Source organism: Diuraphis noxia, unplaced genomic scaffold (assembly GCF_037042655.1).
Source record: "Diuraphis noxia isolate RWA-SAM2 unplaced genomic scaffold, SU_Dnox_SAM2 contig0002, whole genome shotgun sequence".
Lineage (NCBI taxonomy): Eukaryota > Metazoa > Arthropoda > Insecta > Hemiptera > Aphididae > Diuraphis > Diuraphis noxia.
In genome coordinates, this window is record NW_028301712.1 from 18,594,739 (window position 1) to 18,608,076 (window position 13,338).

The 13,338-nt window shown below is 30.0% G+C and overlaps 2 protein-coding genes across 2 annotated transcripts; one reads left to right on the plus strand and one right to left on the minus strand.

The window, feature by feature from the left end:
* Window positions 1-48: 48 nt before the first annotated feature.
* On the plus strand, window positions 49-8,899 carry LOC107173291 (uncharacterized). Its single transcript, XM_015523774.2, has 4 exons — window positions 49-562; window positions 3,361-3,503; window positions 6,468-6,566; window positions 6,638-8,899. The coding sequence occupies exons 1-4, from the start codon at window positions 391-393 to the stop codon at window positions 6,731-6,733; spliced, it is 510 nt and encodes a 169-aa protein (XP_015379260.1). The 5' UTR covers window positions 49-390; the 3' UTR covers window positions 6,734-8,899.
* LOC107173303 (tubulin alpha-1 chain) lies at window positions 7,643-11,415 on the minus strand. The gene is made up of 3 exons (XM_015523790.2): window positions 11,255-11,415; window positions 8,961-9,183; window positions 7,643-8,898 (listed from the first exon to the last, which is right to left on the minus strand). The coding sequence occupies exons 1-3, from the start codon at window positions 11,255-11,257 to the stop codon at window positions 7,772-7,774; spliced, it is 1,353 nt and encodes a 450-aa protein (XP_015379276.1). The 5' UTR covers window positions 11,258-11,415; the 3' UTR covers window positions 7,643-7,771.
* Window positions 11,416-13,338: the final 1,923 nt, after the last annotated feature.

Here is a 13,338-nt window from a genome sequence, read left to right on the forward strand (position 1 = left end):
TATATAACCTACTTTCGTATCACATTATTTGATCGTAGTAATGCAAATTATTGTTTTATTATCAACCAATATCGAGAGTTTACGTATTTTCGATATAGGTATAGGTATTTCTTTTCATTCGCGTACAAGTATCGAATATTTTCACGAAACAATGCCCGTGGTTTATACATTCATTACGATTTAGTCTTTAATCTTAAAATACCTACACGCGTCACGCTATTATGTCATTATAAAAACAGTATTCTTTAAGAAAAAAAACCTAAAACAAAAACTATCGTCGTCGATCATCTATTATATGATAGACAGGGCGCTGATGACCCGTGCAGGAGAGCTGCATAATTCATCAATACTTTAATATAGGTATATACATATACTTACTTCAGCTGCATCATGCAAGTCAGACTCGTCGTTGGATTGACGCTGTTGCTAGCGACGTCGGCGGTGCTATTGAAAATGTATTTGCTGAAGTACAACCAAGACTTTAGAAACTTAGTATCGGAAATCACTAAAAGCTTACAGGATGACCTGCTGCACTTGGTTACCGAATACGTCGACGATGAGAGTAAGTGTTTGACTCCCTTGAATAATTTAAAACTTTTCCTGAAATTAGATATATTAATAATAATATAAATATATATATACGTCGACGACTTACATATAGTACCTACGTCTTCCAACATCGTGAAACAAAAATTTGTGATAACTAAAACAAACGCTCCTCAATCATTTGGTAGGTAGTAATATTCTGCGAAATATAATACAATGAGAAATAAGATGAATAAAAGAGAATAGATCTTTCGTGTAGAAGGCTTTTTTCGGATTCTATTTTTTTTTTTTTTTAATCAAGGATGTTCAGGAATTATTTCCGTTCAGGCCACACTTTTCTCGTAAAAGCGTCAACCTGTTGAGAAGATATCTTTATTACACATTGCTTGTTAATCATTGAAAATTGTATATATAAATGCGATAACATGAATTAAGACTTAAGTTACAACAAAGTAGTAGATATTACATTAATAAAACCGGTATTCTTTACATATTAGACCCATTGATTAAATATCTAACTTTACTGCGATCTTTGCCTTCATTCTTCATCTTCCTTTTTTGACATTAACTGACTATTTATATTCCCTCTGACCACATCCATGTTCTCCTTTGATTTTAACTTAAGTCTAAAAGCTGAATCTGTGAATCTGGAATCCAGTTTCCACCTACGTTGGATTCTGAGCAGAAAAGTAATGAATGTGTATTACTCTATACTATAATTTATTTTGTATCTGTCATATACTTTAAGACTTAGTTTTACTTTTACAGTGTCAAAAGTCAAAAAATTCTCGGTACTTTTTAAATAGATAAAACATTAAAAAAATAATTCTATTTTTATTTATTTATTTTTAAACCACTTAGCAATTGACATTTTCAAAATATTTTATCTTCTATTGTGTTATTTATAGACTTTTGAAACCATCAAGTTTTTTCGAAAACATTAGATCATTAAACAAAAAATTTTGATTATAGTTATTTTGTTCTAATTCAAAAAGTATTAAACACAGGGACTTTTCACCATTACGCATATATTTATTTCCATTATGAGGTATGCGAATAACAAGTAATAATTTAGTAAGTTTATAACTTAACTTAAAAGTTAAGGTTAACAACATACATATTTAATCATATGGTATAATATATGGTATGCTCTTGGAAAAAATTAGTTTACCTTACACCACGTATTACTTTTACAAAAATTAATTGCTAAAAGTATACCTAACTCAAATGAATTAAAAAATATTATTAGAAACTAGAAATCCCTACTCGAAACGATTTTTTTTCCGTAATAAATAAATTGAACACAATTTCAAAATCAAACGTACGTGATAGTAGATCAAATTTTCTGTTTTTTATAATTCGATCGATGATAAATTGTAACCATCAATTTATTATATAATATTTAGTATACTTATAATATTTATTCAATAATTAAAAGTTTATCACACGGCGTTATGAATATGCAAATCAGCTACACTTGTGTCGTGGATTCGTTTTTATCTAATAAGTTATGTTTGGGCGTTTGGCAGATATTTTTTTTAATTAAAAATGTTTGGGTTTCTTATAAACTATACACCATGACCATAAAATAGATGCACGATTGTAAATAGTTATATATTCCGAACATTATGTAAAATTAGTAAATTACCTATAGTAGTTTTTCAGAAAAATATCTAAATGCTATAGTCAATAGATATCTAGTATATCTACTATATTTATCATAAAATAAATCTAAAAAATAGGTAACCACTCTACTATACAGTAAGAGTTAAGTACTAATCGTCATAAAGTTACCATAAGTCACTGTAATGAATGTATTAAATTTTAATTTAAGGATAAATCATTGCATATGAGATATAAACCTGATAAGAAACGATCTGACAACCTTTATTACTAAATATAAGTTTATCATATATTTTTATTAGTAACATGGTATAGAAAATAATAAAGCAATATCTTAAAATAAATCAAAATATTTAAAAATGTCATTCTGTAATGTAGTATATTAATAATATAAATTGTCCCTTCAAAATAGAATAAATATTTTTTATGAAATACACTGAAATATTGTAAAAAATTGAACTTCAAACGCTTATAATACAAATTATGTTACATATTTTTTTTAACTTTCAGTTAAAATAACTTACATAACACCTATTGTACTAAATATTCAAGCTTTTGACAAAGCAAACATTTTTAAATATCTGTGAAAAAATAATTTGACGTTTTTAATTTCTATAAATAGCTCAAAGATTAACTACATTCAATATTATACAAATATACAATAGATTACAGAAAAATAGTATCTATATTCTATAGTTATTTGTTTTTGGTTAACTAACTTCAATATAAGAAAATCGATTTTGACAAAAACCACTTCTGCGTAAAAATTCACGTTCTTTCAATTTATTAAGAAACGTGCTAGAAATGTTTTCCTTTTGATCACCCAATGTGATCACTAGATTCATTAAATATAAAAAATATATAATATAATTTAAAATGTTAATTAAGTTGCTCCAGAAGGTGATAATACAACATTTTTTGTTGTAACCCGAATCATTGTAAAGTAAATACTTTAATAGCTCCACTTAGAATTTAATACTACAAAATATTAAAATTATTATTTGAATATTTACTATAATATTTTAAGTAAGTAAATAGGTACAATAATATGTAATTCTTAATAGAAGGCTGAGTTTACAATTAACCGATTGTTAAATTTAAGTAACTTACAGTTTTCTCAATATTTTTTTAAGAAAATTACCTCCAAAGTACATACGACTATTTGAGTAGCTATATCAAAATTATTTGCAGTTGAATCACCGGAAGATCAAGAAATTCCAGAAAATTTAATTCGAAATTTTAGACCACCTCACTTAAAATTCGGAATTGGAAACGTGGTATTGATACATACTATGAACCCTGGTGTTATCATTGGATGGGACATTGATATGACGGTGAGTTTAGTACTAAAACACTCGAATAATAGTAGTTAAAAGTTGTGGCGGTCCTGGACGGATGCCACGTGGATCAGTGGTGTCACTGGTGGAGGAAAAAAAACACAAACCGTTCGCGGTATTATGATTCTTTTATTGTGGTGGTTGAAAAATACAACCGCAAGATAAAGATCAACACGAAAAAAAACAAAAAAGATTATACACTCAAAATGAATGTCGTGTTCGGGAGGATGAGGGCCGTGTGTCATTCCGTGTCGATCAGAGAACTCACTGCCGACCGGTTCATTCTCGGCGGATCGACCGCTCCAGGCGCGCTTATCGCACGTCGTCGATTGAAGGTTGAAAAGAGAAATAATTGCGCGGGTTCCCGCGCAAAGGCCGTTTGAATTCAAACGGCTATTACGCGCGCCCGCGTCAAAGTAAAGAAAAAATATAATATAAATACACTGGTCATACTATAGGTCAGGGGTCTCCAAAATAAGGACCTCATATTTGGGACATTGGAAAACCATGAGTGGCCCATGTCCCACTTATTACAACAAGAAATCCAAAGATAAAGTGTATATTTTATCAGTATACTGGGTGATTCTTTTATTATTGAACACTCATTATTTCAAAAATTATTATTGATTTTGAAAATATTATTTTACATAGTTTCAAGTTGTTAAAAAACCAACGTTTTTATTAAAAAATTATATGTTTAAATATTTTTTATCCTTATCATTTTTAAAATTTTTTACTTTTTTGGATGACAGCATAGAGTTTTAATTTCATATTCCAAAGCAGAATATTTTTCTAAGTATTTTAATTCATAAAAATCAAATTTAGGACGAGTAGTTTATCAGTTATAAGTATTTAAAGCTTAGACAAGCGGAGTAGTTGACAAATATTTTGCGGGGTAACCCCGTACCGGCCGTATTACTCCACTCTGCCAATCTAAACTTTAAATACTTATAACTGATAAACTACTCGTCCTAAATTTGATTTTTATGAATCAAAATCCTTAGAAAAATATTCTGCTTTGGAATATTAAATTAAAACTATGTTATCATTCAAAAAAGTAAAAAACTTAAAAAATGACAAGGATAAAAAATATTTAAAAATTTAATTTTTTAATAAAAACGTTGGTTTTTAACAACTTGAAACAATGGAAAAAATATTTTTAAAAACATTAATAATTTTTGAAATAATGAATGTTTAATGATAAAAGAATCATCTGGTATATATATATGTTAGCGGTAATGTATGTAATACGTTATTTTATTAAATAACTAGTTATTCTATAAAATTCCTAAATATGTTCGTTAATAAATAAATCACACGGTTTTACTAGGTAATATATAAAATACCGATTGGGTTTTCGTTAATGTATGAAATTTATATCATTAGGTAGATGACCGGGACTAGATTAGATAACATACAAAATTTGTTACCGTTGTTGTTTTTATTAATAAAAATAATAAGATGAGATAGTATTGAACCACACCATTTGGTATAGACTAGACTTATTCGTGTGACAGTGTACCGCAATTGGTGCAATTTAATTTATGCACAGAAGAGTTTATTACACTTAATGACGTTCCAGATCTAGATATTTGCCTTCGAAAAGCATCCGAATCCCAATCAATTGGTAATGGACAAGGGTTTTTTAAATGTACATGCCAACAAAAGTGCACCACAAAACGGTGCATATGTTTAAAAAATAATTTACTATGTAATTCTAAATGCCACCCAAAAAGTTCCTGTACTAATAAATAAATTGTAAATTAAAAAAAAAAAATTATACAAATACACATTGACGTGAAAAAAAAATTAATATTAATATTTTATATTATAATAATGTAAGGTGTGTTTGACTTATACTAAAATTTGATTTTTTAATTTGTAAATTGATTAAGATTTTAATAATTATTCTAATAAATTGATGTGAAATAAATTAATATTAATATTTTATATAATATTGTAAGGCTTGTTTGACTTAATACTATAACATTTGATTTTTTTTGTAATTTGTTATTTAATTATAACTTTTATTCAATAATAGTTTTAAATACATTAACTAAACCCTTATTGTTAGTTTATAAAATATCTAGTTGATATGTAGAATAACTAGTTGAAGTATATATTTATGGATTCATTCAATACATTAACTGAAAGTACCCGTAATTCTATAAAATAACTAGTTATTCTATATAATTACGGAATTTCATACATTAACGCTAACATATATATATACATATATACAGGTGTCCCGCGAGGATTTACCCATTGCGATATCTAACGAAATAATGGAGATATCAAAATTCTGGTTTTATAATAAGATTAACAGGGATAAGAACTATAATTACTTCATTTTTAAATTTATTTTAATGTTTGGGGTAAAAAAGTTAAAAATATATTTTTTTATTTAATTATTTCCAAAAAAATTAAAGATAGCCATTTTGTAGAGTTTATTTTTCTGAAAATATTGACGTTTCATCATTTTATTTTCATTAATTTCCTGATTTTTTCCAGTTTTAATGAAATAATTGTAATTCTTATCCCTGCGAGTCTTATTACAAAATCAGAATTTCGATATCACCATTATTTCGGGAGATATCGCAATGGGTAAATCCTAACGGGACACCCTGTATAATAAATAGGTATTATTAAATTCAAACAAAACAAATGCACACTAGATTTATATTACCTTTTAAACTTTTCTAACCAGAATTTTGCAACCATTAAAATCTAGCAGTTAATTTTTAAGTCGATCGCATTTCAATTTTCCACAAAAATAAAAATATAAATTTATTGATTCAACGTGTTTGAGTCCGCAGTACCATCAGTTTTTTTTTTTTTATGGCAGTCAATCAACAACAAAGCTTGGATACAATGGACATCCTGCAATAGTTTAATGCATTGCATTTAAATTTAAATAAATAAAAAATATTGTAGTTATATTCTTATATTTTATGTTATCAGGATCTCACTAAAGAACCAGAATACCTAATTTTAGCAGAACCTCATAAATTGATCAAATTAGATCAAGATAAAATTGTAGTCCAACTGGAACACATTAAGGTAATTTAAATATTTGTATCTAACATTCCATTAAAAATGTAAATTAAATTCAAAATAAAATTACATTTTAGGTCAACCACAAAATGATAGACCAATATTTTGAAAGTTTTGATGGAACTGTATACATTCCAAATAAATCACTAAGAAAAATGTACCCAAAAGATTAAATCCACTTTCAATCAAGAACTGTACAAATTAATTGGCATTTAGTAATATAAGCAAAAATTACCATGACAAAATAGATAAGTATCATCTAAGTTGTACTAATTTTTGCAGTATGCGCATCTCCTTTACCTCCGGCCAATGACATAGTTTTCCATTTCCAATTGGTTGATTTTGTTTACCATATTATCATTAGATGTTATTTACTTATTATCGAATTTCAGTTTTTGTGTTCACAGTAATTATTATGAATTATATTTATTTTATAATGTATTAGGCATTTAGGTAATTCAATATAATATTAAAAAACAACAATCAATTTAAAGTTTAAACAATCTATATACTTAACTACATAAACATAACCAATAAATTAAAATAATTTCTTTAATTTTTACTTGGTTATTTGTCATAGAGAAAGTTACTGCATTTATAATATGTCATTGACAGTTTAAAATAAAATTAGTCTTTAATTAATAAACTGCATAGTAGTATTTAAACTTTTTTAAAACAGTTAACGTCTCCAAAACTGTTTTTACAATTTACTATGATTATATGATGACATTCATATAATATATATAACAACAGATAAAAATGTAAGCTATTTTAAAAGTTAAAACGCTGCACTGTTTAGTGTTTAGTTAAATAATTTAAAACAATTTTAATGCCATCATATAACATACATGGTAAATTTTATGTTTAAATTATTCAACTGAATCAAATTTCTGATACAAACCAAACATCAAAGATGTCAGCCAATAAGATATGGAAAACTATGATATAGGTGAAGTAATATTTGAGCAGGGGATGTGTATCAAAAAACTGTAATGATACCTATCTATAATTGGTCATGGAAAGTACGAAGTTGTGAGGATAAGGATATTATAGAATTTTGTTAAGAAATAAAAACAAAATGATTTCATTTGAAGTTTGCTTTCTTTTAAATAATAAAATGTCTAAAAATGTCGATATAAAAAAAAAATACTGAGGTTAATTTAATTTTTGGAGTTGTAAAATCAAGCATGGGTTGTCTGGAACTTTGGTGTTTAGTATTCTTCACCACCTTCGCCTTCGCCTTCGACGGAGTCCATGCCAACCTCTTCGTAATCTTTCTCAAGAGCGGCCAAATCTTCACGAGCTTCAGAGAATTCTCCTTCTTCCATACCTTCTCCGACATACCAATGGACAAAAGCACGCTTGGCATACATCAAGTCGAACTTGTGGTCCAACCTTGCCCAAGCTTCAGCAATAGCTGTAGTGTTAGACAACATACATACAGCACGTTGTACTTTAGCCAAGTCACCACCAGGTACCACAGTTGGGGGTTGGTAATTGATACCAACTTTGAAACCAGTTGGACACCAGTCAACAAACTGAATGGTCCTCTTGGTCTTGATGGAAGCAATGGCAGCGTTGACATCTTTGGGTACAACATCACCACGGTACAACATACAACAAGCCATGTATTTTCCGTGACGTGGGTCACATTTCACCATTTGGTTAGCTGGTTCAAAACAGGCATTGGTGATTTCTGATACAGACAATTGTTCATGGTAAGCCTTTTCAGCGGAGATAACTGGAGCATAGGTGACCAATGGGAAATGAATACGGGGATATGGGACCAAATTGGTCTGGAATTCAGTCAAGTCAACATTGAGGGCACCATCAAAACGGAGAGAAGCTGTGATTGAAGAAACAATCTGGCCAATGAGACGATTCAAGTTAGTGTATGTTGGACGTTCAATATCAAGATTACGACGGCAAATGTCATAGATGGCTTCATTATCAACCATGAATGCACAGTCACTGTGTTCAAGTGTTGTATGTGTGGTCAAGATGGAGTTGTATGGCTCAACTACAGCAGTGGACACTTGAGGGGCTGGGTAGATGGCGAATTCCAATTTACTCTTCTTTCCGTAGTCAACACTAAGTCTTTCCATCAACAAAGATGTAAAACCTGATCCAGTACCACCTCCGAAAGAGTGGAAGATCAAGAAACCTTGAAGACCAGTGCACTGGTCAGCCAATTTCCTGATTCTGTCCAAAACAACATCAACAATCTCTTTTCCAATAGTGTAGTGTCCACGAGCGTAGTTATTGGCAGCATCTTCCTTACCAGTGATCAACTGTTCAGGGTGGAACAACTGGCGGTATGTTCCAGTTCTTACCTCATCTGTAACCAAAATATAAATTAGATTCTTTAATAGAAATTATATTTTTACACTACAAACTTACCAACAACAGTTGGTTCGAGATCAACGAACACAGCTCTTGGCACATGTTTGCCTGAGCCAGTTTCACTGAAGAAGGTGTTGAAGCTGTCATCTCCACCTCCAATGGTTTTGTCAGATGGCATTTGACCATCTGGAGCAATTCCATGTTCCAAACAGTACAATTCCCAGCAGGCATTACCAATTTGCACACCAGCTTGGCCAACGTGTACAGAGATACATTCACGCTATAAAAATGATTATTTTATTAAAAGGTTGTCAATAAGATATATTGAAAAATGTATATTTAGTAGTTGAATATTATATCAATTGACAGTGAGGCAACCAAATTAATATATGACATTACATAATACAGTAGTAATGTATACACAATTCAATTACCTTTTGTTGTTGGTTCAATAAGTATAAGAAAAAAGGCAACGAGGCGAACAAAATATAGTATCTAAATATTTTCTATTATGTTATATTTATAGAAGAGTAATATCAATGTCATATCTAAATTGAAATTGATTTGGGAATTTTGAAAAGAGCTCATATCTGAAAATTAAAAATTTTTAGGAAACTCAAAAACTGATTGTCTTTTTAATTTTGTTTTTATTGAACCATTTTTTTTTTCCTAAAATTACAGACTATATTTAATGTTAAGCTCTTGTAATATATTATTCTTGAAGTTAAATTTTATTGGAAAAGCGATTCATTAAGTTTTCTGAAATCTATTTTGGTAAAAATTCGAGATGGGCCCTTTTCAAAATACCCAATTCAATTTAAGTCTGAATAGGAATGCAACGTCAAAAATAATGAAGAGTACCTATATCAAAAGTATAAATTAAGATTCTAATAATAAGTATATTTTATTATTACTTATTTTATAATAATTAAAATATTAACAATTCAAAATTTGTTAATTAACAAGATTTAACACATTAATTATGTGCATTAGCAAAATTAAAAATGTTGGATAATATAGGCAATAATGTAAACTCAATTTTTGTATTTCTTAGTTATAAATAGGTACTTAAAGAAAACATGAATCAAATTTGCAGAATAGTTCTTCGTGGAATTCAATCATTTAAAATTTAATTTTTGTACCTAAGTAAACACTATTCTTACAACCAATTTAAATAATACTTGTGAATAGGTTAGGTAGGTTTTATACACTAGATATATATTTACATTTAGTCCAACATATTATGTTCAAGTATTATAACAAATTATTATAACAACAGCGTTTAGAGAAAGTTAAAAATTAATTTTGGGTGAAAAAGTAATAGGATAAAAATAAAATATAAAGCAGTGGTCAATATCAAAATTCCAATAATAATATAATCCTTTGAGAAATATCACAACAACTGCATGTTGTATAAATTCAAATTTTGATATAAAAAAACATTTGCCTAAGCAAAATAACACCAAAAGGGGCCTACTATCAAACATTTTTTTTATCTTTAATAACTTCAAATACTACTTATAGTATAACAAATAATAATAAGTTATTGATTAAAAAAATAAACAATTTAATCAATGATGGGAGCCGAACAGTAATTCAAATAACTGTAGCGAAACACATTCATCAGTACTACATTCAGGTGTTATTAGACTAAACTGTCACTTTCCTCGTGTGCATGCCGAAACATTCAAAACCATTAATTCGAATAGGGAACAATTAATATTAATGACATAAACTATAGACACTAACCCCCTACAGAGTGAAATATAACAATGACAACGCCCTTACCGAAACAAGTGCGTCGACAAGAATCACGTAAGATTTTTAAAAACAAAACAAAACATAAATCAATTTTATATTGAACCGCTCCACAAAATAATTGAAAATATCGAAATTTCGACGGTTAATATAATTTCCCAAGTTTCGTAGTAGGTTGTTGGTAAGCATTATTTTGTTGAAATCACGGTCACGTCCGGTTTAGAAAACAGCCACGTCATACGGACCATGTACACGGGCGTAAAGAAAGACGCTCTCGGTTAACGGTTTTTTCAGCGCCGAGTTCCGGTCACGCCCTACTGTAGCGTTCGCCCGATTGTCGGCCGGAAGCGGTCGAAGAAAAAGGTAACTGCGCGGATACCAGTGACCGCCGATATCGGTCGGAAAATAAACGTGAAAGCGGCAGCAACGGTTGTTGACCGGCTACCGCGCCCGAAGCGTGGACGAGTCAAGATGGCGTGGCGTCCGTTTGGAAGAGTGATGACTATCGAAGCGCAAAACACGAACAACGATCGCGAACGAAAATAATATTATAATATTGTGACATTGCGCTAAACCAAATATCGTTTACTTACCATTTTGAAGTTTTAGTGATTTCGTTGGATAGGAACGAATTGTCGAAGTAAAAAAACTCGAAGTTGTATTATGTCAGACAAGAAGCAATCGAAGCGGCTTCGTTCACGTCCAAACACAAATTGACGTCCAATGGCCGACGGTACCCGTGTTGTATGCTCCGAAACTCGTCTGCAGACCGACGACGCGCTGTTCGGCACACCGGCAATGCGGTGCCTACGCTTCCCACCACATCCGCACCGCTCGCCCGTGAATCACCGACGCACACGCAACGAACGTACCCCGCCCCGACCCGTCCGCCAAGCAAAAGTCCGTTAAATTATTTCCTTTTTGATGTTTTATCGCTCTCGCTCCAACTCCATCGGATGTTTGTCCGTCTCGTACCGACCAACGCTGCGCCTCGCCCCGACGGTTAAATGTTTAGTCGCCGTTTCTTTATCCGTCGAATTACTTATTTACTTCGGCATGACGATATGGCGTGGCTCTTATCGAAACCGAACTAAATAACCTTTAACCGAGTCCTTAACGGTTTTCGTTCGTCCATTTGTCCTTTCGAATTCGACGATTTTTTTTATTCTTGACGAAAGTGAATCGTGTCACACGTTTAGGAATCTTGGGTTTCCGTGCACGACCGCTTTTGCTCGTAACGATAGCTGTATAATAAAGTGATGAATGTGTCACCTTATATAGTTCGATTCATATTAATATGTTTGTCTCGCTATATCTATATGCCGTTACAACTCTCAACACTGTTTTATTCTACAGTACCACAGAGTGCAGGATATGATTTTAAATATGGAAACTGGAAATACAATAACATTGTTCTACACTTAGATAAAATACAAAATTAACTTTCATTTTGTCTAACAAATCTAGTCGGACTTGGTATAAAATTACTCAGAAAAGTGGAATAGAAAACTAATAAAATTATAGTTTATGTAATTTATTATAAACAATAACATATGTTGTACTCGGTTAAAAGCTAATAGCTTCATACTATTATGAGTTATGACTGTTGTTTGTTGTCTGTCGGTCTATTATAGTTGAATTACAGTAAAATAGTACAGTATAATATGATTTAACATTATAATAATATTTAGAAATAAAAAGAATTGAATTAGCTATTTTTGCAAACCAATATTCATTTTATTCTGTAACAATAATTAAAAAAGTAAAAAGTAAAAAAGTCTAAAATGTTATATTGCTGATATTAATACCTACCAGACTAAATAGTTCACTTCGTCAGGCTAATCATTTAATTAAAATGGATATCATTAATACTAAATATTAATTGAAGCATAAATTGTGTATCACGTCGTAATTTTCATTTAGCCTAATTAAATATATCGGATTTTTTATCATACTTATATATTTTGGAAGTCTACCATAATAGTTTTATCGTCCATAATTATTTTAGCTCTAACGCATCTAAGTATTAAATATTGGTCTAACCAAATACATACATAATTCTATAGCAAATCTGCAATTTCAGTAGCAGTAGCTAATAAGTACAGTGTACACCACTTGTTTTATCATCGCTTTTAAGTTTAACTCACATACATCATGTTATGACAATGACAACACACTTATCATTTCTCATAGGTATTAGAATAATTGTTTATTCTGTGTTAGTATTAATAAATTGTCAGTTCATTTTTTCCTTTAATATTGTTGTTATCTACTAGGTCTACTTCACTATTTAGTATAGTATTACAATGTAAACCTAGTGAGTAGTGAGTAGTAGGTAACGTGATTAATAACGTTTAAAAATGAATTTATACAATATGAATTTCCGACAAAATAAAACATTATATTGATAGGCAATAAGACATAGTACCTACATTATTTATTAATGTACCATGTCTTATTAGTAGATCTTGTTTTACTATTAATGATTAATAGTAAAACAAGACCTATTGAAAATTAGCCTATCCGGATACTCAGTATCGAATTAAGTAATTCAATGCGTAGGTATCAAAAAAAAAAAAACACTAAACTTTTCAAGGCATTATGAAATATAACCTTGCGGAAGTCTTATGTAGGCAGTTAGCACGTTTATTTATTATTTTAAAATGATGTATGATAT

Bases quoted from the DNA above. Each gene is read 5' to 3' on its own strand.
- LOC107173291 (XM_015523774.2), top strand. From the start codon at position 391: ATGCAAGTCAGACTCGTCGTTGGATTGACGCTGTTGCTAGCGACGTCG. The intron at 563-3,360 runs GTAAGTGTTTGA...AATTATTTGCAG, and splicing joins CGAATACGTCGACGATGAGA to TTGAATCACCGGAAGATCAA. The intron at 3,504-6,467 runs GTGAGTTTAGTA...TTATGTTATCAG, and splicing joins GATGGGACATTGATATGACG to GATCTCACTAAAGAACCAGA.
- LOC107173303 (XM_015523790.2), bottom strand. The intron at 8,899-8,960 runs GTAAGTTTGTAG...TTTTGGTTACAG, and splicing joins TCTCGAACCAACTGTTGTTG to ATGAGGTAAGAACTGGAACA.